The 24,817-nt window shown below is 51.5% G+C and overlaps 1 protein-coding gene across 1 annotated transcript in view; it reads right to left on the reverse strand.

The window, feature by feature from the left end:
- SMAD6 (SMAD family member 6) overlaps positions 1–12,629 on the reverse strand; it is an 86,997-nt gene extending 74,368 nt beyond the window's left edge. The window contains exons 1-2 of the mRNA XM_003418424.4: positions 9,805–12,629; positions 1,299–1,355 (exon numbers count right to left, since the gene is read on the reverse strand). Coding sequence (XP_003418472.1) covers positions 1,299–1,355; positions 9,805–10,621 — 874 coding nt within the window. The 5' untranslated portion in view covers positions 10,622–12,629. The remainder of the gene's footprint in view (positions 1–1,298; positions 1,356–9,804) is intronic.
- Positions 12,630–24,817: the final 12,188 nt, after the last annotated feature.

Here is a 24,817-nt window from a genome sequence, read left to right on the forward strand (position 1 = left end):
TCAGCCCAGCTGCTCATGAGCTAGGCAGCCTCTCCCCCTCACTCAGCCTTAGTCTTCCTCTATTAAGTGACAGGGTCCTACCAGATGACCTCCCCAGTTCCCCAGGGAACTAAGTAAAGTTCCCCCATCCACAGGATGATGACACTTCTGGAACAAACAATGGGGAAGCCATTGTCTTTGAGCCAGACTCTCCCATCCTCATGGGACGGCCTCTGTCCTCCTTGCCTGAGGAGGTCAGACTCCTGCAGGGACCCGGTGGGCACTTCCAACCCCACAGGGAGCCTGGAAGGACGACTGGACTGGATGCCTAAGCATCTACAGCACTAAGAAGTGACCTCCCAGATAATGCTGACACACTCGACTGGGAGGAGACCTTCATCCAAAACCAAACAAAACCCACATCTTATGGTCACAATATGGAATGTACTAGCCTCACCGCCACACTATCTGACTTCTAAAGCTTGAGTCTCATGGGACCTGCCTGGGCCACAAAGCTGTTCTCCTGGTAGCTCCCAGCCCTGGGATTCTACAAACCCCATCACTTCTCTGGCCCCAAAATGGTGCTCTGAATCTCCACTGGAGGTATATCCATGGGCAGGAACACAGAGGCACCAGCAACAAGTGATCTTGACTTTGAAAATGACACGTATCTCGTATTCTGGAATATGAGTTAATCATGTAGCCCCCTGGGTTTTATAGAAAACCTGTTCTATCCCTGAATGGGACGTATCTAAAACGATACTACCACCTCCGCGAAGCTCACCTAGCACATGGTCCATGCCAGGGGCTTTGTGTACCAATCCACATTCTTTCTAAACATTCCAATTGTTGTTTCTGCTCAGGTGAACTTCTTGGCTTAAAAAAGGGGAAAACATACTCCTCCTGACAAAGACTTCATCCCCAAACTATTTGTCATACGACTAACTAAGACAGGCTACAGGAGAACAACCCCAGGGCTGGGGCAGTGGGGGAGAGGAAAAGAGATACAATTTCCAACCCAACTCCAATGGGATGCTTCAGTGAAAACCCATCCATCTCCGACAGGCCCACATTGAAAGGCTGCAGGGAGGTTAAGGAGGAATAGTGGAATTTCAAGACGTAAACAGTCCACTACAGAGGCTGGGTCTGCTGTGGCCCAGCTACTGGTGTGTTTGTAAAACTTTAACCCATTTCAAAGACAACCAGCCCAGCTTTCACCCCACCCCTCCAGCTCAGGCTGGGAGCCTGACTGAAGGGGAGCAGCGGGTGGACACATCTCCATAAGTGTGGGAAGGGGGGCCCAGGAAGAACACACTTACCCAGTGGCTTGTACTCGTCACAAGGAGACAGCCGAGAGTAGGGAGGTGGTGGTGATTCTGGAAGACAGGAGACAGCATGTCACTGCTGGGGTAGGGAGAGCTCACACCCTGGTCCACACCTGTGGGTTCTAGCCCACTGTGGTCAAGTCGATTCCAACTCATAGCAACTCTGTAGGACAGAATAGAACTCTGCCCCATAGGGTTTCCAAGGCTGTAAATCTTTACAGAAGTTGACTGCCACATCTTTCTCCTGCAGAGCGGCTGGTGGGTTCGAACCACGGACCTTTTGTTAGCAACCCAGCACTTTAAACGTTGTGCCATTAAAAGCATGTAGAATGCAAATACCGGTGGGTTCTACATGCTTTTAGCTACTGATTTCCTCAAATAATCAACTCAGTCCCCAGGGAGCCCTCCTTTTCTCCCACTGCCTCTGCTGCCGAAATTCAATGGCACAGCAATGACCAATAGCTAAGTCCGAAGGCTTGGGGTACAGATAGACCTGGGCCCAGTCCCTACTCTGCCACCTTTGGCTGTGCGACCTCAGACAAGTTACTTCACTTCTCTGAGCCTGTTTTCTCAGCTCTAAAATGGGGATGATAATCATACCAACCTCCCAGGTTCGCTAGGAGAGCAAAAGGAAGTAATACACATAAAGTGCTTAATACAGCTCTTGGCACTGTGGAAAAATACCTCCATAAACAGAAACTTGTTATTTTAGGAGCCCCTGAGCAGTGCAAACAGTTAACGAGCTTGGCTGCTAACTGAAAAGTTGGAGGTTCAAGTCTATCCAGAGGTGCACGGAAGAAAGGCCTGGCAATCCACTTCCCCAAAAACCAGCCACTGAAAACCCTATGGAGCACAGTCCCACTCTGACACACGTGGGGTCGTCATGACTCTGGGCCGACTCCACAGCAACTGCTTGTTTTTATACCAAGAGAAACTTGTGTGCAGGGCAAGTCAGAGCCAGAGCAAGCAGATTAATGCTGGACGCCCAGTTCAATCTGAACGGCAGATAAATTATGCACCATCTTTTTAGTATACACATGTCCTTTGCGATATTTGGGACATCCTAAAAAATGACGGGCTGTTTGACATTCAAATTGAACTGGGCGTCCTGCATTTGTATCTACTAAATTCAATAACCCTAGTCAGAGCCGAGCTGTGTGCACAGACCCCGGACGCTGAAACCGTTTCCCAAATAAGCAGCATTAGAGCTAATGTCCTGCCATGCAGGGAGGAGAGTGAGACCCTGCTCAGCTCCCCGGATTAAAAAAAACCAAAAGGAGACCAGTCACTTGGGGTTCTCTGCCTCAGTCTCCGCCTTTCTAAAGACCAGGGATGGAATACAAGGTCTCTCCCCACCTTCCAGCTCAGATCCTCTGTGATTCTTTCTTGTCTATGGTATTTTTCTTTTGGTTTCCTTTCATTTGCCTAAAATACTCCTCCTTAAAAACATATACTTTGCCTTCAGAAGAATTCCTTAGCCTCTTGCTTTAGGGGAAGTAACAATTTGCTAAACTAAGTAACAATTTGCATGAATGAAATGACCCTTCATTTTCCATAAATGAAACTAAACACCATCAAATCGCAAACTAAAACAAACTCGCAGTGGTAATAAAGCGGTAATAACTGTCATTAGGCAGGTATCAGTAATGACACAAGGAGTAATAAGTGTTCTTCACAATTATAATAAGGCACAATTAGTTGGAGAAGCATTTGTTTTGCTCCATACACCTGATGAGGCTTCACCTCCCCTCCATCCCAGTTCTTCCAGCAAGAAGTTACTTCCCCAAGTGAAGGCTCTGAGGTCTAGAAACAGGGAATTTTCTGTGGACAATGAGTTGGGAAAAAGGAAAAGTGAATCATCGAGTAGACCCTGGCAGAGAAGCAAACATCTGCTGAATGCCAACCGTGTCTGGCTCCATGCCAGGCACACTTAATTCTATTTATTGTATTTTATTCTTTTGGACCTCAGGTACAGAATGGCTAATCATACTCATCAGGCACCTATTTTTATTTAATCCTTCCTCAAAAATAAATAAGATGGCCATTACTATCCCCATTTTTCAGATAAGAAAACTGACTTGCCCAGGGCCCACCCCCTGCCGATCATGGTGGAGCTGGGATTTAAGCCCAGGCCTCACTTAATCAGCTCTACAGCCCAATTAGAGAGAGAAGCAAGAGCCCCGCCCCCCTCACAACACCCTTCATCCCCACTGGATCCAGCACGTTGCATACAGCAGGAAGTGCTCGCTAAACACTTGTAGACAAAGACCACAGTGATGAGAATAATGGTATAAAGTTGGGCACGTCCATAGACAAAAGTGTGGAGCAAGAGGACCAGGGGGCCAAAGGGTTGATCCAAGGGAAACCCCAAACAAGATTCCAGGAGGGAGGCTGCTTGCCTTCAGGAGAAGCCACCTTATTCACCAGCCCCCAGCCCTTGGGGGGGGCTAGAGGCCAGACCCAAGTGAGGATCATGCTTCTTAGGACAAGAGGCATGACACAAGAAGGCCTGGCACTCCATGGGGAAAGGGAATTGAGGCTGGTGGTCCCACTGTACAGAGGAGTAGACTGAGGCCTGAAGAGTGGAAGTGCCTCTCCAAGGCCAGCTGGTTGTGGAGTCAGACCAGAAGTCAGGTCTCCTGACCCCTAGCCTCACGGCCTTTCCACTACTCCACTTATCAGAAGGCCTGCAACTCCTGGATTAGGGTTGTTGTTGTTGTTGGGTGCCATCGAGTCATTTCCTACTTCTAGCAACCCCATAGGGTTTTCTTGGCTATAGTCTTTGCAGGAGCAGATCGCCAAGTCTTTCTCTCAGGGAGCAGCTGGGTGAGTTCAAATCACCAGCCTTTCTTGGTTAGCAGCCCAGCACTTAACCATTTGCATCGGGTTAAAAAAAATAGCTTTGCAAAAATCTGATTGGCTGAGGCCCAGGCCACATGTGGCAGGGAGCTCTGGACCTCTGCCCCAAGATCTGTCCCCAAACATGAAACTAGACAGTGATAGGCAGTGGCAGCTACAAGTCAAGCCACTGTAGTCAATCCCAGCATCTCTTCCAGGGGCTGCTTACCTGGGACCCAAAAGGTGAAGGGCAGGAAGAGCTCACTAAAGCCCCCAGTAGCTAGAGCCACCTGGGATTTGAGCTGTGGCACCAACCACCTATGGCCACACCTGAGCTGGGGGATTCGTGAGTGAGACACAAAGAAAAGCTAGAAACCTGAAATGTCAAACACCCTGGCTACTGGGGAACTATAAAGCTTTCAGGAGGGACTCCCCCAGGACCCCATTTGCTCCCAGAAAAGTGTGCACAGAACTATTTGCTAACTGTAAAGACTGGGACCCAATCACTAAATTCTTCCTACTGGAAGGCTTATAGACCCCACCCCGCCACATGGGGATTTAGAACGTCAGAGTCGAAGAGGCCTTGAATATATCCCAACTCAACTACTCAACTGATGGGGCAACTAAGGCCCAGCCAGGGAAAGGGGTTGCCAGAGGCCACAAGTCCACATAGTTGCAGATACCATCCTAATTTACCTCAGCAAAAGGAAGAGGCCAGTCATGGACCAATACCGAGCCATTTTTTTTAATGAGATATCATTCGCATACCCCAAGATTCGCTCTTTTAAAGTGTACCATTCAGTAGGTTTCAGCATATTCAGAACTGTGAAACCAACACCACTATCTAATTCTAGAACATTTCCATCACCCCAAAAAGAAACCTGTCCCCATTAGTAATCATTTCCCATTCCCCCCTCACGCCGCTCCCTAGCAACCATTAATCTGCTTTCTGTCTCTATGGATTTGCCTGTTCTGGGAAACCCTGGTGGCATAGTGGTTAAGTGCTACGGCTGCTAACCAAAGGGTTGGCAATTTAAATCCACCAGGCGCTCCTTGGAAACTCTACGGGGCAGTTCTACTCCGTCCTATAGGGTCGCTATGAGTCAGAATCGACTCAACAGCACTGGGTTTGGTTTGAGTCTTGGATATTTCATACCCATGGAATCATACACAATACATGGCTTTTGTGTCTCGCATCTTTCACTCATCATACGGCTTCAAGGTTCTATCCATGATGTAGCATGAATCAATACTTCATGCCTCTTTATGGCTGAATAATATTCCATTATATGGAAATATCACATCTTTTCACCCAATCATCAGCTAATGGACATTTGGGTTGTTTCCACTTTTTGGCTATTATGAATAATGCTACTATGAACAATACCCTGTAACCCTTAACTGCCACCCCCACTTCACTCCCACACAGCCAGGCCCCATGGAGAATGGAGACACAGGACATTAACTCAGGTAGGCAGAGTGGGATGCTCGGTGAGACAGACAAAAAGTCAGAAGAAAAACTTAGCAGCCAACAGGCCCTTAGGTCACTCCCAGTACTTGCAAAAGTTGTGTTGATTCTTAAATAATAATTCACGTGAGGCAAACTTTGAGGGGGAGAACTCCTAGAACCCAGAAGGCACAGGAGAAAGAGAGAGAGAAAGAAACAGAGACACAGAAACCCCAATCCCTTCTACATCCAACCTCAGGCATCAACTTCAGGAATCGCCTCCAACTTCTTCAGAAGCAAGAGCAGTCAGCCAGGGGCCGAGTGTACCAGAAGGCTAGCGCTCAGTTCAGCTCAGCCCAGCCCAGCCCTGACGAGGCTCTGGTTAGCCCCCAGGGAGTACCTCGGCCTTTTGGGAGCTAGACCTTAATTCTAAAGCCAGAAAAAGAGTTCACAGCCTCTCCCACTGCCTGGAAGTTTCCATGTGGGACGTTTCCCTCCACCCTCATCTCTGCAGCCCAGCATCTTGCTTGGTTAAGGATCCCCCCTGGGCCTCTAAGTTTCACTTCTCTCAAGCAGTGGCCACGGGTGGGGAGGGGGTTCCCGGCACCCATTCCCTCCACCCTGAGACCTTAAGGTTCAACCCCAAATCCGGGGTGGGTGATGTGAAAAAGCAGCCCCTGGCGCTTTAAGGCCGGCTGAGCCTAATTGCCCAGATTCCCCTGGCAGCCAGATAAACAGCGCGGCCGGCTGGCGCCAGCAAGAGGCAAACTGCACATTATCACCGCTTCCTCACCTCTGAGGAGCGCGGAGGAGCGGGCGGGCGGGCAGGCAGAGGGGCCGCCGGAGAGCCGGGCGGGGCGGGGCGGGGGCTTGGAAGACCAACTTGAAATTGATCTCATTTCAAAGGGATAATGCCAGGCCAAATAAAAGGAAAACTTTCTAGCCCATTCTAATTCCTATAGTCCTGCCTGGGAACCCTGTGTTTTCCTAGGCGGCCTCCTCCAGTCATTTAGAAGTTCTCTCTCTAGCTCTGTCTCTTTTTCCCTGGCGCAATTTGGATAATAGTAATTTACTGAATATAATTACAGAAAAAAAAAAGTGGTAAAGCCAAGAGCAGGAGATTTATTCCAAAGTTAATGGATACTTTCAGGAGAAAGGAGCTCTATAAACACACGTTAGGGCTGTGATTAAAGTATTTCTCCACATTTCCGTCCACATAGGCACCCACAAGCTCAGGGAACTGGCTTTTCCCCGGACAGAAAGACACACAGCAGGAGGGGGGCAGAGATGGAGCCAGGGCAGAACTTCCACCAGGGTGGGGAAGCCAGGAGGCTGCGGCGCAGTGCCCAGGACAGAGCCTGGCACAAGAGGGGGTCCCCTGCGCAGGACCTCAGTTTCTGAGGCAAGCCTAGGGAGAGAGGGCAGGGCAGAGGAGGAAGGCCTGTGTCTCCTGGAACCCTGTGTGTCAGACCTGTCTCCTGCCTAACCCCTCACTTTACAGATAGGGAAAAAGGCCCAGAGAGAGGAGACTTGCCCCAAGGTAAGCTGAAGGATGGAGCAGGACTGGCTTTCTGGGAGCACAAGTCCACACTGCCCAGGAAGGGACCTCCTGTCACTGGGGCTCCCTGAGAGGATGGGCTGAGGTGACTGGTGCCTGGTGAGTGTCTCTCAGTTGATCTGCTTGGCACTCTCTAGCTGTGTGCCTGCTCTGTGTGTATGTCCGTCTGTCTGTCTGCCCGCTGCCCCAGCCCTCTCCCCCAGAGCCCTGGAAGGAGCAGTCTCCTTATCAGGACGCGCACGGCTGAGCTCCAGCTATGCACCCGCCCAGCAACGGGAGCCAGGCTGGCGGCCAAGCGGCAGGGGCGGGGTGGACAGCGAAGGGCTCCCCCAGTTCTCAGTCCCCAAGGCCCAAGCCATCAAGCAGGGGATGAAGCAAGAAGATCAAGCTGGCGCCTACTGGAAACTCCTCCCAGACCATTAGTGCTCCCAGATGCCCCAGGGTGGCCTGAATGGAGGCCCACGGGCTAGTGAAGAGGTAGGGGAACAGACTTAGGGCGCTGCAGCACCTACAACAGTGCCTCCTTCTGGGGGAAGGAGCCAGTCAAGTCCCAGTGCTTGGTCTAGAATTAGATGAGTATTCCTAGAGGCACCCCCACTGACCGACAGGGAAACTGAGAAGAGGTAACTTGTCCCAGGTCAAGGTGCCGGTTACCGGCTGGGCAGAGCCTAGGACCATGTCTGCAGTTAAGGACCGTTCCACTGCAGCATGCCATGTCTCCCTCAACCTCTACTTCTCCAAGTCCACCAAACTCAAACCAATACCCAAAGAGACTTCTAGAATTGGCAGCGTGGTGGTGAGGGAGGATCCTGTTTATCAGTCTCTAACTTCTTCACTCCTCCCCTTCCAGCCCACCCACCTGAACTTGCCTGGCACCTTGACTCTCAGCTGGCCCTCTCCTCCTCCTCCAATTCCAGGTTCCAGGGGTCACCTCTCCTGGAGGTGATGCTATTTTATTACACATCCCATAGTGTTCCTGGTAGTTCAGACCCACTCACCTGACCTTGATCTTCTCCCCCATCAGATTAAATTTCCTGAGGGCACAGATCCTACTCATATTTCCACTCTGCCCCATACAGCACAGTGCCTGGCACAGAGTAAGTGGTCAACAAATATTTGCTGGCAGACTGAAGTGGCAGAGATTAGATACCGGTCAGGGCCTTCTAAAAGAGCAGAGTGGGCCCCACTACCCATCTCCCACTAAAAAAAATTACCAGGGACAGGGCAGTGACAAATAGGGCCCCTTCCTCAGAGTCAGGGAGGAGACAGGTAGCAGAATGGAGGAAGCAACTTCCAGGGGAAACAGAAAAAGAACACGGTGCAGAGACAGTCTGGTGTGGGCTATGGGTCAGGGACTGCCCAAATCCCCTAAGCCCAGGCCCGGAGTGACCATCGGCACTGCCTCTCCGCACTCACCTCCATCAGTGCCCTCTGTTCAGGAACCCCCACTAAAGCATGCTCCTTTCTCCTCCAACTGCTAACCCCCACACAAACAAAAGACACCTAAGATAAATCCATGATCCCAGGCCCTGCTCCTCTTCCATACTAAGAGCTAGGAAATCTGTGATGGGATTCTCTATGTGCCCCCAGACCTGAGGAACTCAGAGCCCTCCCAGGGCCAACAGCCTGTAACTCTGTGACAGTCCCCTCTGCTCCCCTGCCCTCAGAGCCTCCAATGCTGCCCAGAGAATTCACGTACACCCCTAAGATGTTACTGGCTAAAATGTGTGTTCACTGTACTGCACAGGTCAGAGCAGGCCTGCCAGGGGCCTCGCTGGTCCTCACCTCTGCTCCAGCACCCAGAGCCTGCCCAGGTAAGCAAGGCGGGGGTAGGGAGTGTGCAGGAAATCCCAAGAGGAGAACAAAGAAAGCAAGGGGCAGTTCTCAGAGGTAATCAAGTATCTGGCCTCCTCCCATTCATGGGTGCCTCCGGCCCGTTCGGGGGTGGGGAGATCCACGACCTATAAAAAAGCTGGAAACATGAATTGAGAATGATGCTGAGGGAGGACCCTGGCATTTGACACCCAAGGGATACTGGGCCCAAGTTAGGCAAGAGGGTGGTCTCCACTTTTAGAGAGGTTACCCTGCAAAAGCTTTGTTCCTAAGTATGCAGAGAACAAGTCGGCAATTTACAAGCACTTTTGACTCTGGCCATGGTTTGTCTACACGCGTTTTCACTACTTGTATCTACTTGGATACAGGAAAGCACAGCGTGGGTGTAGGCACACGCACACAGACGCCAGAAGCCTGGACACGGACTGGTGGCCAACGCATGGGCGGCAGGGGTGCCCATGGTTAGCCTCTCCTAGGAGAACCTCAGAGCCTTCCCGGGCTCAACAGCTGGGAACTCCGAGGAGTCTATTCCCCTGCCCTGTCTATGAAATTGGAGCCTGCATGAGGTCCCTGAAGCTGCACAGAGAAAACGCCAACGTGGGCCTTTTTAAGTTTGCTGAAGCTTTAGTTGTCATTTGATGTGTGGGCTCATTCACCCACTCCCCCGCTCTTCTTCCCAACACCCCTCAGCATAAGCTCCCACACCCCAGGGGTACGAGGGGCGCATCTGCAGCTCGGCCCACCCGAGGTGTCACGGGCAGAGTGGAGGCTACGGTCGGGGGCGGGGAGATCCCGGGGCTCGCAGCCGGGGGCGGCGCGCTCACCTGGCCCGCAGAGCCGGCTGAAGTGGTAGGGATTGCAGCACACGGTGGGGCCGTCGGCGGCGGCGGCGAAGCTGTGGCAGCCGCACAGGGGCTTCAGCTCCACGGCGTGCTGCAGGTCGGGCCAGCGGAAGAGGCGGCCGAGCAGCAGCTGCGGCGGCGCGGGCTGGCCGCCCAGGCGGAGGTCGGCGCGCGGCACCAGCACGCAGCCGCCCGGCACGCCGCCGCGGGACTCCACCGCCTCCAGCAGCGTGTCCAGCGAGCGCTCCTTGAGCCGCTTCAGCAGCGAGTACGTGACCGTCTTGAGCTCCTGCTCCAGCAGCAGCAGCCTCGAGCGGGCTTCGCGACTCCGCCCGCCGCCCGCCGCCTCCAGGGCAGCCCCGGCCAGGGAGTCGGCGGCCTCCCGGGGCGCGCCGGCTGCGTCCCGCTCCGAGAAGAGACAGCAGGTCACCGTCTCGCAGTCACTCTCGGGCAGCCAGCCCAGGCCTCCCGACTCCGCCACTTCCAGCGGGGAGCCCCAGGCGCTAGCCCCCGGCTCCGATATGGGCCTCGGGGGGCCCCCTGAGCGCCGGCGCCTCCCAGCGCCCTGGGCACCTCGCTGTCCCACCGCGTCCCGGGGCCGCCGCGGGGCTACCGGGCGGACTTCAGAGCGGCCGCAGCCTCCACCTTCTCGTGCCCGCTGGGCCGGCTCAGCTCGGCTGCCCAAGCTCCCATCCTCCTCGCCGCCGCCGCCGCCGCTGCCGCCGTCTTCCTCCCGGTCGGGGACCACACGACTTCGCCAAAGTCGCCGCACCAGCCCCGAGCGTTTGGACCTGAACATACGATATCCTTTGGCGCCGGGGGTGGGAGGGAGGCGGTCTCCGGTTACCGGGGGTCCGTTCCCTCAGCGAGGCGCCGGCTGCACGGGCCGCAGCCCCACATGAAGCTCCACCGCGGGGCGCCGTGCAAACCGTGCACAGCTTGTCGTCGAAGGGGCGCCGCAGGGCTGCAACATGAGGGAGCTCGCCGAGGCGGGACGGCCAGGCAGGGGCGGCCGGGAACACGCGCTCGCCGAGCCGCAGTCCGCGCCGGGCCAGCGGCTACATGGACACCGGCGGCCGGGCTGCTCAGCAACTCCAGCCCCCGCGCCTTAGGGGGGCTGCAGGCGCCGTGCCGCCAGAAAGATCCCGCATGGGCCGGCAAAGCTTCAAAAGTTGCGCGGCTGGTCCATGAGCACAAAGCTCTCGCGCCGAACACCCCAAATGTCTTTGGAAAGCCCTGCCTCAAAAACCCAAGCGCTTAACTACATGGGCTTTTCCTGCAAGACCCGAAAGGCAGGCTTGTTGTTACCTTCAGTTCCCTTCTTACTCCCTGCAAAACGGAAAAAGAAAAAGAACCCCCAGACAAAACCAAAATCCCTGCATTTGCATGCACGAAAGACCAACTCCGTCTCAGGTCCCAGGCGCTAGATGCACTTGGAGCGAGTTTCTCCTGAACGCGGTGTCAACACATGAGTGGAACTGTAAAAATCCCGAAGAGCTGCTGGGAACCCTTAATTTAAAATATGATCCACCGAGGCAGAGGTCGCAGCCTGCCCCACGCTGCGCTCGGTCGCTCCGGGCGCCGCGGCTGCCGAGGTCGCCCCCAACCCCCCTCCACAAAAAGTGCCTCCCGGTGGCCTCGCGGTCGCTGCGAGGTCTGGCGAGGCAGCGCCCGGCGGCTCTTTCTCTCGGCTTGGCTCCCTCGCTCGCTCCCCCGCTCGGCTCTCTCTCTCTCTCTTTTTTGTTCTCCTCAAACGCACACTGAGGGCCCCCGGAGGAGCGCCGCGGAGTCATTGGCTGCCTCCCATCATATGCCAGTCTAGACACTTTGGCGGCTCCGCGGCGCTGATTGTTGCGCAAACAAGGTTTCAAGTTTCTTAACTCTTAAAGGAGAACACGTCCCTTTGCAGGGCCGGAGGCTCCAAGGGGCTGGCTCCTGGGGCGGGCCGAGCCCCGGCCCCCGCCCCCCGCCCGCCCCAGCAGCGCCGTCCCGGGCCTGACAGCGCTCGCGGCCCGCTCCCTGGCTCGCGTTGCGCCCCGAGCACGGATGCGAGCTCACACACGCGCGCGCGCGCGCGCGCACACACACACACACACACACGCACAGTTACACAAACCACGGGCGGGCGCGCAAAGACCTGGCGGACCCACTGATACGCGGACTTTGCGCACACAGTTAAAAGCACATACTGCACTTGATTAGGGTTGATCCAAACCCCTATCCAAGGGAAGGCTAATAAAAGTGGGTGTGCGTGTGTGCCTTGCTGGCTTGGGCCTCCTGGGACCAGGAGAGACTGATATGTTGGAGCAGCGGGATCTTCCGTGACCGCACGAGGACTCCACACCCTCTGCGCAAAATCGGGGGCGGCTCTGCTGGGCCAACCACGGGGCCGCGAGACGTTTCGCGCAGGAGGGTTCCAGGCTCGCCCCAGGTGGGGAGTTGGGGAGGGCGGGGTAGAGGCGAGGAGTCCCTCCTCCCCGGCTCCGCTCGGTCTCCCGGCCCTCCCTCGGGCCGCCTGCTGTCTCAGGACCCCTTGCGGCCAGGTGCTTCCTCCTCCCCTTTCCCCAACTGTCTCTCGGCAGCACAGAGAAGGATGTGGGCAAGGGTCGTGATTTCCCCGGCGATGCTTCACCACAAATATGGGGGATGGTTGGGGGACTGGATCCTGCAGCGCCAGGTCGCCGGTAGGGTGGAGGACACAAGGGCAGCAGCGGGCCTCCCGGCGCGGGAAGGGTTAAGGCCGCTCCTGCCCCTGGAGCCGGCGCGGCGGGGTACCTCCTCGGGCGCTCTCGCTCGTCCGAGGGTGGCAAAAGTTCAAGCTTGTAAAGTCGGGATTGGTCCCGCGCGGAGGGAAAAAAGGCCTGGTCCCCCCTCCCCCCCCGGGCGCGGCGCCGATTGGCCGGGCCGCGGGGCGGGCACCGCCCTCTCCCCCCGGCTCGCGGCGGCCCCGCCCCGGCGCAGCGCCCCGCCCCTTTCCGGGCAGGAGCCCGGCCCCGCGCTGAATGAAAGAAATTCCGCTACTCTCATTGGCCGGCGGCTGGGCGCCTTCCCCCGCGGAGGCCGGGGGCGCCCGCGCGCGGGTCTCCCTCGGGGGTGCCCACGTGTAGGGTTGGCCGTGTGAGTGTGGTGGTGCGAGTGCCCGACCCGGCGTCTGCGTGTGCGCTGGGGGAAGGGCAGTGTTTGCTAGCAGGACTCAGAACCCTTTGCAAGGCGTCACCTGGAGCCAGGTACTGTTCGCTCCGCACTCTGGGAGAGGCGGTTACTCACCCGGATGGAGGACTGGACTGAGAAGCTTCCCCACCCCACCCCCTGCCTCTTTGGCTAAATCAAAATAGCTTTCTTGGCCTCAGTTTCTTGACTAAAAAATGGGGATAATGATGCCTGCCCTGCGGCTCGCTTCACAGAACCGTGAAGGGCCTGGGAGATCGTGCATTTTAAGTGCACAAATCTCAAAGGAACTGCGGAATAAATGTTCAAAAAGTGAACACACCTGCGTAACCATGCAGATCAGAAAACATGACCCACACTCCAGAAACCTCTCTTGTGGCCCCCTTTAGTCACCTCTTTCCCCGGGGAAATTAATGCGTTTTAAATACAGTGATAAACTGAATGTGAAGAGTTTTATCAGATTAAGCGCTGGTTAATAATGTGTATTAATGATGTTGTTAGCTGCCTCAAAGTCGCCTTGCCTCACAGCGACCCCACGCACAATGGGATCAGACCTTTGTGATTCTTAGGGTTTTCATTGGCTGGTTTTTGGAAGTAGATGGCCAGGCCTTTCTTCCCACTCTGTGTTACGCCAAACCTGTTCAGCAGCATAACAACGCTCGTGGTCAGTATGAGTTGGAATAGACTCAGGGGCATCCCCGGCATCGGGTGTAGCTTTTTTGGTTATAGGGTAGCATGAGTCAGAGTGCACTTGACTTTTTACAGGTTTATTAAATCATTACTATGTGCATGACAATGTTCCAAGCGTTACAAGGACTTAGTCATTTAATTCTCACAACAACCCCAACGGGTGTTATTATTACCTCAGTTTTACAGATGAACAAACAGGCCCAGTAACTTGCCTATTTAATTTGGCATTTAAATGAGGATACTGTTGAGAGTGCTAAAATACATAAAGGAGGATGTATACTCACCAGGAGCCCTGGTGGCACTTGGCTGCAAACCAAGTGGTCACCGGTTCAAATTCACCCAGCAGCTCTGCTGGAGGAAGACCTATTTGCTCCTGTGAAGAGTACAGCCTGGAAAACCCTATTGGGCAGTTCTACTCTGTCGCATGGGGTTGCTGTGAGTCACAATCTACTCCACAGCACCTAGCATCAACTACTTCATGCGAACCCCAACAGCTAGGAAGTGATGTGTAGGTCTGTGTTCCCCATGCACACCCTTCAAGGTGGTGGTTTTCCAAAGGTGGTCTCAGGGGCCACCTGCATTGGACCTGCTGAATCAGAGTGTAATGGGTGAGTCCTGAGACTTCACATAACCTTCTGGGGGTAGGTGTGGTTGTTACCACCATTTTACAGATAAGGATACTGAGGCACAAAGACATTAAATAATTTGCTCCAGTTTGTAGTTAGTGGCAGAGGCGAGATTTGACCCAGCCAGTCTTGCTGGGGGAAGGGATATGTATATAATAGGAAGCAAAACATTATAGATTGAATCATGTGCCCCCAAAATGTGTGTCAGCTTGGCTAGGCCATGACTCCCAGTATTGTATGGCTGTCCTCCATTTCGTGATCTAATTATCCTCTCTGTTTTAATTCCTAACCCCTATGATGTTAATGAGGCAGGACTAAAGGCAGTTATGTTAATGAGGCAGGACACAATCTACAGGATTATGTTGTATTTTGAGTCAATTTCTTTTGAGATATAAAAGAAAGAAGCAAGCAGAGAGGAGAGGGACCTCCTGTCACCAAGAAACAAGAACCAGGAGTGGAGCATGTCCTTTGGACCCAGGGTCCCTGTGCTGAGAAGCTCCTACACCAGGGGAAGATTGATGACAAGGTGCTTCGCCTAGAGCCAACAGAGAGAGAAAGTCTTTCCCTGGAGCTGGTGCCCTGAACTTGGACTTCTAGCCTCCTAGACTATGAAAGAATAAATTTCTGTTTGTTAAATCCATCCACTTGTGGTATATCTGTTACAGCAGCACTACATAACAAGTCACAAAGGAAATGGGACAGCAGACAGGAGAGAAGTTACATGCAGGGACTCCCACAGGGCAGGGATGGAGGTGCGTCTGAGATTGCTCAGCACAGACCCCTGGGGACAAGAGTGCACTGTGGCTCCTGCCTTCTCATCATACTTCCCTCTGCAGGGTTCCTGGGGAAAGGCCCTGAGGGACTGTCTTAGTTATCTAGTGCTACTATAACAGAAATCCCACAAGTAGGTGGCTTTAACAAAGAGAAATTTATTTCCTCAGAGTTTAGGAGACTAGAAGTCTGAATTCAGGGTGCCAGCTCTAGGGGAAGGCTTTCTGTCAGCTGGGAGGAAGGCCCTTGTCTCTTTGAGCTTCTGCTCCTGGGCAGCCTTCATGTGGCTTGGCATCTCTCTTCCCATCTCTGCTTTTAGTTTGCGTTTCATCTCTTTTATATCTCGAAAGAGATTGAGTCAAGATACACCGTACACTGATCCTGCCTCATTAACATAAAGATGTAACAAAGGGATGTTGGGACTGTGAGGCTTGTGCTCCTGGGGCATGGGGCCAAGAAAGACTTTCTCAGTGACCTTCCTGGGAAGGGCTGCCTTCTTCCCTGGGCAGTAACTTGGGTGAGGTCTGGCCTCAGCTCCTGCTCACCTGGAGATGTGATACTGGGGGGTGAGGAGGGTAGGCACTGGAGATGATGCTATTAAGCGCTGGCTGGATGTACTCCTGAAGCACACTGAAATGGGTCTGGTTGACTGGGCTCAGTACTGACTCTTCTTTCCTCCCTCAGTTCTATAAGCCTTGGAGTTCTCGTTTGTAAAATGGGAGCAGGAGTCTTGCTGAGTGGTTGCCAAGATTAAATGACAGAAGGGCCCAGAGGTAGCCCTCTTTACAGGGAAACTGTGAGTGGAGACAGTTTCAGGAAGGGAAGGGCAGTGACAGTCCCCCTGTCCTAGGGTTCACAGTCCTGTCCAGCCCAGCGTCGGTGTGCGTTGTGGCCACTAGAGGGTGTGATGAGCGGTGGGGCCCAGCAGGGCAGAGCTGAGGAGTGCCTAAGGACAAACCTCCAACGCCTTGGACAAGCTCCAATTCTCTGGGGTGGAGGAGGGGAGGCAGGCAGGGTCTCCCCCACCCCACCCGCACCCCCAGTGACAGGCCATCAGTCCTATCTGTTCACCCTCAGGTCTCAGCAGCCACGTTACTTCTCGCACTCAGATTCAAGCCTGCCGCCTGCCCGTGATTCCAGTATTCCCCCAAACCAGCCTGGGCTTCCCCTTTTTAGCACGTATCACAGTTCATAACTGTGGGATTCCTTGGGTCTGGCTCTGCCTCTGGAACGTCAGCACCACGAGGGCCAAACCAGAACCATTGCCATCAAGTCAATTCCAACTCACAGTGACCCTGTAAGACGGAGAACTGCTTCACAGCATTTCCAAGGCGCAGCTGGTGGATTTGAACTGCCGACCTTTTAAGTAGTTCTTAACTACTGTGCTACCAGGGCTCCAAGGATGGTGAAGTTATCAGCACCGGCCACATACCGCAGCACTGAGGGAGCGGAGTCAGAAAGCAGTGCCATTTGATGTCACCGAAGAAGCCAAGTCACACAGACAGCACTTGCCTCATCTCTTCTCCCTAACACAACACCAGTCACATGGTGGGCACTCAATAAAGATTTGTGGGTGGTTGAATTAAAACCTCTGATTTCACAGAGCTCTATGCTCGTCCCTGTGAGAAGGGATGAGGAGGATATCCAAATAATAATACAGAGCTCTTACCAAGCAGTATCTCATATAATGCCCCCCCACCCACGCACCGGCAGTAACTCAGTGAAAAAGATATTCTCACTGGTTGCTGTCAAGTCGATTCTAACTCATGGTGATCCAATGTGTTTTAGAGTTGAATTGCACCCCCTAGGGTTTTTAATGGTAGTGATCTTTTGGAAGGAGATTGCCAGGCCTTTCTTCTAAGGTGCCTGTGGGTGGATTCAAACTGCCAACCTTCCAGTTAGTAGCCCAGTGCTTAACCATTTGCGCCACCCAGGGACCCCTGCAGTATTCTTACTGTTGTTGTTGTTGGTTGCCATTGAGTTGATTCTGACTCATGGTGACCTCATGTGTGCAGAGTAGAAGTGCTCCGTTGGGTTTTCAAGGCTGTGACCTTTTGGAAGCAGATCGCCAGGCCTGTCTTCCAAGGTACATATCAGGGTGGGTTCAAACTGCAAACCTTTCTGCTAGTAGTTGAGAACTTAACTGTTTTTGCCACCTGGGAACTCCGTTATTCTTACTAGCTCCATTGTTTTTTTCAGAGGAGGAAACCAAGAGTTTAAGTAATTTGTCTCTGGTCACACAGGCAGTAGGTGGCAGAGTTGGGACTTGAACCCAGGGCTGCTTGAGTTGCTTAACACCTGGTCCTATAAAAGAAACCGTGGTCCTTTTCTCTTGGGAAGTTTCCACACTAGCTGGGGAGACACCAAACAGCAGAAATCATGTAAGGCAGAGCTTTCTTCTGGGTAATGAGAAGGGGACAAACTCTAGGGGCCGCTGCCGATGAGCAGAGGCATCAGAGAAGGAGGCCAGGTCACCTCTCTCTATGGTCAGATGGATTGGGAGGGAGGCTAACTCATCCTAACCCACTTCACAGGAGACTGATGGATAAACAAGGTCCCCACTTATGTCTCAACTGGCTGGGTGGCATAGTCTGCCTCTTTGAAAGCCAAATCTGCTTGGCCACTGTAGCCCCAGATGAGTGATTTGGGGTACCTTGGGGTGGTGGTAGACAACGCTTCTGAAGTTCTGATGAATGCTCCCTTGAAATGCTCCCTGAGGGCCATGTAAATCGGAGACTACATCAGCCTGAGACCAGAAGAACTAGATGGTGCCCGGCTACAACTGATGACTGCCCTGACAGGGAACACAACAGAAAATCCCTGATGGAGCAGGAGAGCAGTGGGATGCAGACCTTAAATTCTCAGAAAAAGACCAGATGTAATGGTCTGACTGAGACTAGAAGGACCCCAGAGATCATGGTCCCCAGACCTTCTATTAGCCCAAGACTGGAACCATTCCCAAAGCCAACTCTTCAGACAGGAATTGGACTGGACTATAAGATAGAAAATGCTACTGGTGAAGAATGAGCTTTTTGGATCAAGTAGACACATGAGACTGTGTGGACAGCTCCTGTCTGGAGGAGAGATGAGAAGGCAGAGGGGGACAGAAGCTGGCTGAATGGATATGGGAATATAGGGCGGAGAGAAGGAGTGTGCTGTCTCATTAGGGGGAGAGCAACTAGGAGTATATAGCAAGATGTATGTAAATTTTTGTATGAGAGACTGACTTGATTTGTAAACTTTTCACACTTAAAGCACAATAAAAAATTTTTTTAGTTTTTAAAAAATGCACACATACATGAATGGAACTTTGTGTTCACCCCCACATGCTTATCGAGCGCCTACTGGGTGCCAGCCCTGTTCTAGGTGCTAGGGATCCTGCAGTAAGCTAAAAACAAAATCCTGAGCTCAAGGAGTCTAATGGGAGGAGAGACAAACCATAAATAAAAAAATCAGGGTGTACAGTATATCGGAAGCAGTGCCAAGGTCAAAAATAAAACAGAGGAGAGAAGAATGCCGGGAGAAGGTAGATTATGGTTCAAAGAAAGTGGTCAGGGAAGGCTTCCTTGAGAAGGTGATATTTGAGTAAGGTCTTGAAGGTGATGAGGGGAACTAGCTATGACACTGTCTGGAGGCAGAGTGTTCCAGGCACAGAAAACAGCAAGTGCAAAGTCCTGAGTTGGGAGTATGCCTGGCATATTACAGGACCATCAAAGGGCAGAGTGGGTGGAGCAGAGTGAGTGAAGGAGTAGATGGGAGATGATGAGGTCAGAGAAATACTGGGAGGCAAATTGTATATAGGCCATTGTTGGTGTTACGGATTGAACTGTGTCCCCCAAAAATGTGTATCAACTTGGCTAGGCCATGATTCCCAGTTATTGTGTGATTGGTCACCATTTTGTGATCTGATGTGATTTTTCTATATGTTGTAAATCCTGCCTCTGTGATGTTAATGAGGCAGGAATTAGAGGCAGGTATGTTAATAAGGCAGGACTTAATCTACAAGATGAGGTTGTGTCTTAAGTCAATCTGTTTTGAGATATGAAAGAAAGAAGCAGAAGAGAGACAGGGGACCTCATACCACCAAGAAACAAGAGCCAGGAGAATAGTGTGTCCTTTGGACCCAGGTCCCTGTGCTGAGAAGCAACTAGACCAGGGGAAGATTGATGACAAGGACCTTCCCCCAGAGCCAAAAGAGAAAGAAAGCCGTTCCCTGGAGCTCGCACCCTTAATTTGGACTTTTAGCCTCCTAGATGGTAAGAGAATAAGTGTCTCTTTGTTAAAGCCAACCACTTGTGATATCTCTGTTATGGCAGCACTAGATAACTAAGACAGTGGGTCTTTGGCTTGTGCTCTGAGCAAGCTGGGAGTCCCCAGAGGGTCTGAGCAGGGACACATGATCTGCCTTCTGTGTTAACTGGCTCCCTCTAGCTGCCATGTGGAGAATAGACTGCAGGGCAGGGTGGGAGCAGGCAGCCTGCTAGGAGGCTGCTGTGTTGGTCCTGGGGAGAGGTGATAGTGGCTTGGACCAGGTCAGGAATGGTGGAGGTGGGGAGAAGTGGTCAAATCCTGGACACATTTGAAGACAGAACCAGCGTGATTTGCTGTCACGTCTTTGAGAGTGGGAGAGAACGTCTGAACAATATACCCATGTTATTTGTGGTTATTTACTTAATCTTTCCAACCAGTTCAAGATTTTTATATAGCCTTGTCATGAGCAGTAAAAACAAACAAAAATCCAAACCTGTTGCCATTGAGGCAGTTCCGACTTATGGCAACCCCGTGTGTTACACAGTAGAACTGAGCTTTGTAGGGTTTTCTTGGCTGTAATTTTGTGTGTGTGTGTGCTTTAGGTAAAGGTTTACTGAGCAAATTAGTTTCTCATCAAACAATTAATACACGTATTGTTTTGTGACATTGGTTGCCAACCGCATAACATGTCAACACTCCCCTTCTCGACTTTGGGTTTCCCATTACCAGCTTTCCTGTCCCTTCTTGCCTTCTTGTCTTTGCACCTGGGCTGGTGTGACCATTTAGTCAGTCTCATTTTGTTTTATGGGCCTGTCTAATCTTTGGCTGAAGGGTGAACCTCAGGAGTGACTTTAGTACTGAGTAAAAAGGATGTCTGGGGCCCATATTCTTAGGGTTTCTCCAGTCTCTGTCAGACCAGTAAGTCTAGTCTTTTTGTGTGTGTGTGTGAGTTAGAATTTTGTTGTACATTTTTCTCTAGCTCTGTCCAGGACCCTCTATTGTGATCCCTGTCAGTGCAGTCGGTGGTGGTAGCTGGGCACCATCTAGTTATGCTGGACTCAGTCTGGTGGAGGCTGTGGTAGTTGTGGCCCATTAGTCCTTTGGACTAATCTTTCCCTTGTGTCGTTGGTTTTTTCATCTCCCTTGCTGCACAGGATGGGACCAGCGGAGTATCTTAGATGGCTGCTCACAAGCTTTTAAAAGCCCAGGAGCTACTCACCAAAGTAAGATGTAGAGCGTTTTCTTTAGAAGCTGTTATTTGACTGTAATCTTTATGGAAGCTGACCACCAGGCCTTTCCTCCACAGTGCCATTTGGTGGGTTTGAACCGGCAGCCTTTCGGTTAATAGCCGAGAGCAAACCACTTGTACCACCCTGGGACCTTCGTATGTAGTAATAGCCATGAAATCACAAGTGGTATTGTTGTTTGGTGCCATCGAGTTGATTCCAAATCATGGTGACCCCACGTGATAGAGTAGAGCTACCCCCATAGGGTTTTCTAAGCTGTAATCTTTATGGGAGCAGATCGCCAGGTCTTTCTCCAGTAGAGCAGCTGGGTGAGTTCAAAACTACAACCTTTCAGCTATCAACTGAGCACTTAACCATTGTGCCACCAGGGCTCCTTGAAACCACAAGTATGCTAGTTATATTTATCACATGAAAATAAATACATAAAATAAGATCTGTTTATCTGTGCATCACCTGATTGTGTCCTGGGGACCACCAGGATTCATGCAATGTTGGCAACAGTGGTTTAACCAATTCCTAACCTCACCCACTTTTAGGAGTTTTGGCTTTTTGTTTGCTTTTTACTACTTTCTCTGAGAGAGAATGGCTTTGTCTTGGTCCTGTGCCTAAATTATGAGGCACCTTTCCATAACCCCTCTGCACTGGCTACTGCTTTTACTATAGTCGCTGTTGTGGATTGAATTGTGTCCCCCAAATATGTGTGTCAACTTGGCTAGGCCGTGATTCCCACTATTGTGTTATTATCCACCATTTTGTGATCTGATGTGATTATCCTATATGTTATAAATCCTACCTCTATGATATTAACGAGGCAGAATTAGAGGCAGTTAACGTTAATGAGGCAGGACTCAATCTACAAGATTAGGTTGTGCTTTGAGTTAATCTCTTTTGAGATTTAAAAGAGCGAAGTGAGCAGAGAGACAGGGGGACCTCATGCCACCAAGAATGAAGGACTGGGAAAGGAGTGTATCTTTGGGCCAGGGGTCCCTGCTCTGAGAAGCTCCTAGACCGGGGGAAGATTGATAACAAGGACTTTCCCCCAGAGCCGACAGAGAGAAAGCCTTCCCCAGGAGGCGGTACGCTGAGTTCGGACTTCTAGCCCCCTCAACTGTGAGAGAATAAATTTCTCTTTGTTAAAGCCATCCACTTGTGGTATTTCTGTTATAGCAGCACTAGGTAACTAAGAGGCATCCTGTACTTGGAAAATATGGAGTAATAGTTAGGAACTTGGGCCGCAGGGTCCAAGAGATCTGGGTTTAAATCCTGTCCAGACACCTCTTAGCTATGTGGGCTCAGGCAACTTCTTTTACCTCCTGTAACAACCCCCTGTTTTTTTTTCCTTTTTAACAACCCCCTGTGGGATGCTACTATTATTCCCAGGTTATAGATTACAGATGAGGAGCCTCAGATTTAACTGGGGATGATGATAATGTTAGGAGGTTGTTTTGAAGATTAAAATGCTTCACACAGTATCTGGCACCTAGTAAGGACCCAGCAAGTGGTAGCTATTGTTAGTGACCACCACCCGTCTGTCAGTTTGTCACACTGTGGTGGCTAATGTGTTGCTGTAATGCTGGAAGTTATGCCACTGGCGTTTCAAATGTCACCAGGGTCATCCATGGTGGACAGGTTTCAGTGGAACTTCCAGACTAAGACAGACTAGAAAGATGGGGCTGGCAGCCTACTTCCAAAAATTAGACAGTGAAAACACTATGAATCACAACAGAACATTGGCTAATATCGTGCTGGAAGATGACCCTCCCTAGGCTGAAAGGCACTCCGAACACACAGTGGCCACAACAATGGACCAATGTTCATGAAGATAGTGCAGGCCCAGGCAATGTGTCCTTCTGTTGTATGTGGGGTCACCATGCATTGGAGCTGACTTAACGACAACTAACAATAACACTATTAGCAAAATAAGCATGATGTTCATCACTACCAAGTTAAGCCACCAAACTAACTACAACCTTGCAAACTAGTTAACCTCTTGGAGACTCGATTTCCTCATCTGTAAAATGGACCTACTTGGCCAAACCAACCAACTCATCACCATTGAGTCAGTTCCAACCCATAGCAACCCTATACGACAGAGTAGAACTGCCCCTCCCTATAGGGTTTCCAAGGAGCAGCTGGTGGATTTGAATTGCCGAACTTTTGGTTAGCAGCCAAGAGCCTAACCACTCTGCCACCAGGGTTCCTTGCTTGACCAAAGGAGGGGTTGAATGAGATAAAGTCCTGGTATAATGTAGGCTTAAGCAGCTCATAATTGGAAGTGACCTGGAGAAAGAAGGTGGACTGTGTAAGGGAACCAAGAGAAACTTCCTTTCCCAGTGCTGCTGGCCGTGCCCCTTGGGCTGCACTTAATCCCCCACTATCTACAAAGACTTTCCCGAGTGAGAAGAGATTGAGGAGGGGTGGGGGCACTGGGGAGATTCTAGTACCAAGAAAGGAGGATGACTTGCACAAGATTACTGGGTCAGTTGGAGGCAGAACTGGGAACTGAAGCAGGGATTCTGACTCCCAGAGCTCCTTGATCCTTGTGTTGTTATTGTTGTTGTTAGGAGCCATCAGGTCAGTTCCAACTCATAGCGACCCTACATAGAGTAAAACAAAACACCACCAGGTCCTGTGCCATCCTCACAATCGTTGCTGTGGAAGAGCCCATTGTTGCAGCCACTGTGTCAGTCCATCTCGTTGAGGGTCTTCCTCTTTTTTGCTGACCCTCTACCAAGCATGATGTCCTTCTCCAGGGCCTGGTCCTTCTGATAACATGTCCAAAGTATGTGAGACAAAGTCTCACCGTCCTCGCTTCTAAGGAGCATTCTGGCTATACTTCTTCCAAGACCAATGTGTTAGTTCTTCTGAAGTCCGTGGTATATTCAGTATTCCTCACCAACACCATAACTCAAAGGCATCAATTCTTCTTTGGTCTTCTTTATTCATTGTCCAGCTTTTGCATGCATATGAGGCGATTTAGAACACCATGGCTTGGGTCCAGCGCACCTTAGTCCTCAAAGTGACATCTTTGATTTTTTATTTTTTTGGTCCCTTACCACAGTGCTTATGGCTTCTCACCCAGTGGGGCAATGTTGTGGGGGGAAGAGCACAGACTCTGGGTCACACTGTGTGGGTCCTAATCCTGGCTTAGCCCCTGACAGAGTAGCCTTGGTCACTTTACCTAGCCTCTCAGAGCCTCAGTTTCCCCATCTGTAAAATGGGTTTAGTAATAGGACCTGCCTCATAGGGTCATTGTGAGTGTTGGTTGAGATAATACATGCAAAGAATTTAGAGCTGCTGTTGCTGCTCTGCTCCTTACATACCCCCAGGTGAGGGCGACACCCTGCACGTTATTCATTTTTCAGAAATACCAGATGAATGAATGAATACGTAGAGGTGTGAACAAGTGAAGTGCAGCGAGTTTCCTGGCTGTTCAGAGGGATGGACGTGCACAGAGGCCAGGGTGAGGACTGTGGATTTTCTGTGGTGAAACTGGATCACCTGCACCCATCCTCAAACTAGGGTTATGTGGAGCAGGATTTAAAGTCAAAGGATCTTTCTGGAGAGATCATTTGACTCAAAAGATGTTGGGGAAATTTGTTTTTATATGTGTGATGTATTTCATTTTTGATAGTAAAACAAATGCATGTATATCAGGAACTGGAATGCAAAATCCCCATGGGTTTTTGAAAGAGACAGAAGACTTGTAAAGAATGCCACAGTCCCTGTGAGGAGCATCACACCATAATCCAGGCCCGACCCCAGCCCTCCTAGAGGGGGCTCATTTCCCCCAACCTTCAGGGGAATCCAGGGACCCCATTTGAGACACAGTGCCCAGGGATATGGCATGTTTTTGGTGCTTGACTCTAATTCAACAGGCGTTTCTACTGGGCACTTTCTACAGACCAAAGACATTTCAGTGCAGGGAGCCCTGCCATTTAAAGACTAGGAGTTTATTTCAAAAAACATCTGCTCAGTCACTCCTCCACACTATGGTGAGAGAGAATCTTCTAGCATTCCTCTCTGACCATGACACTTTCAGGTTGAGTACCCTCCAATGGACCCCAGAGCCAACAGGCTAAAACACAGCCTCTCAGCCTCTTAGGTGCAGGTCCTGCATTGTCTCCCCCTCTCGCCACCTTTAGGTTACAGCCGAGCACAAACCGTTTGCACCACCCAGGCTTCTTATGGCACACCATCCAGCTGTTGAAAAAGAAGGAGGCAGTCCTCAATATGAAATGG

The sequence above is a fragment of the Loxodonta africana genome, chromosome 13 (assembly GCF_030014295.1).
Source record: "Loxodonta africana isolate mLoxAfr1 chromosome 13, mLoxAfr1.hap2, whole genome shotgun sequence".
Classification (NCBI taxonomy): Eukaryota; Metazoa; Chordata; class Mammalia; order Proboscidea; family Elephantidae; genus Loxodonta; species Loxodonta africana.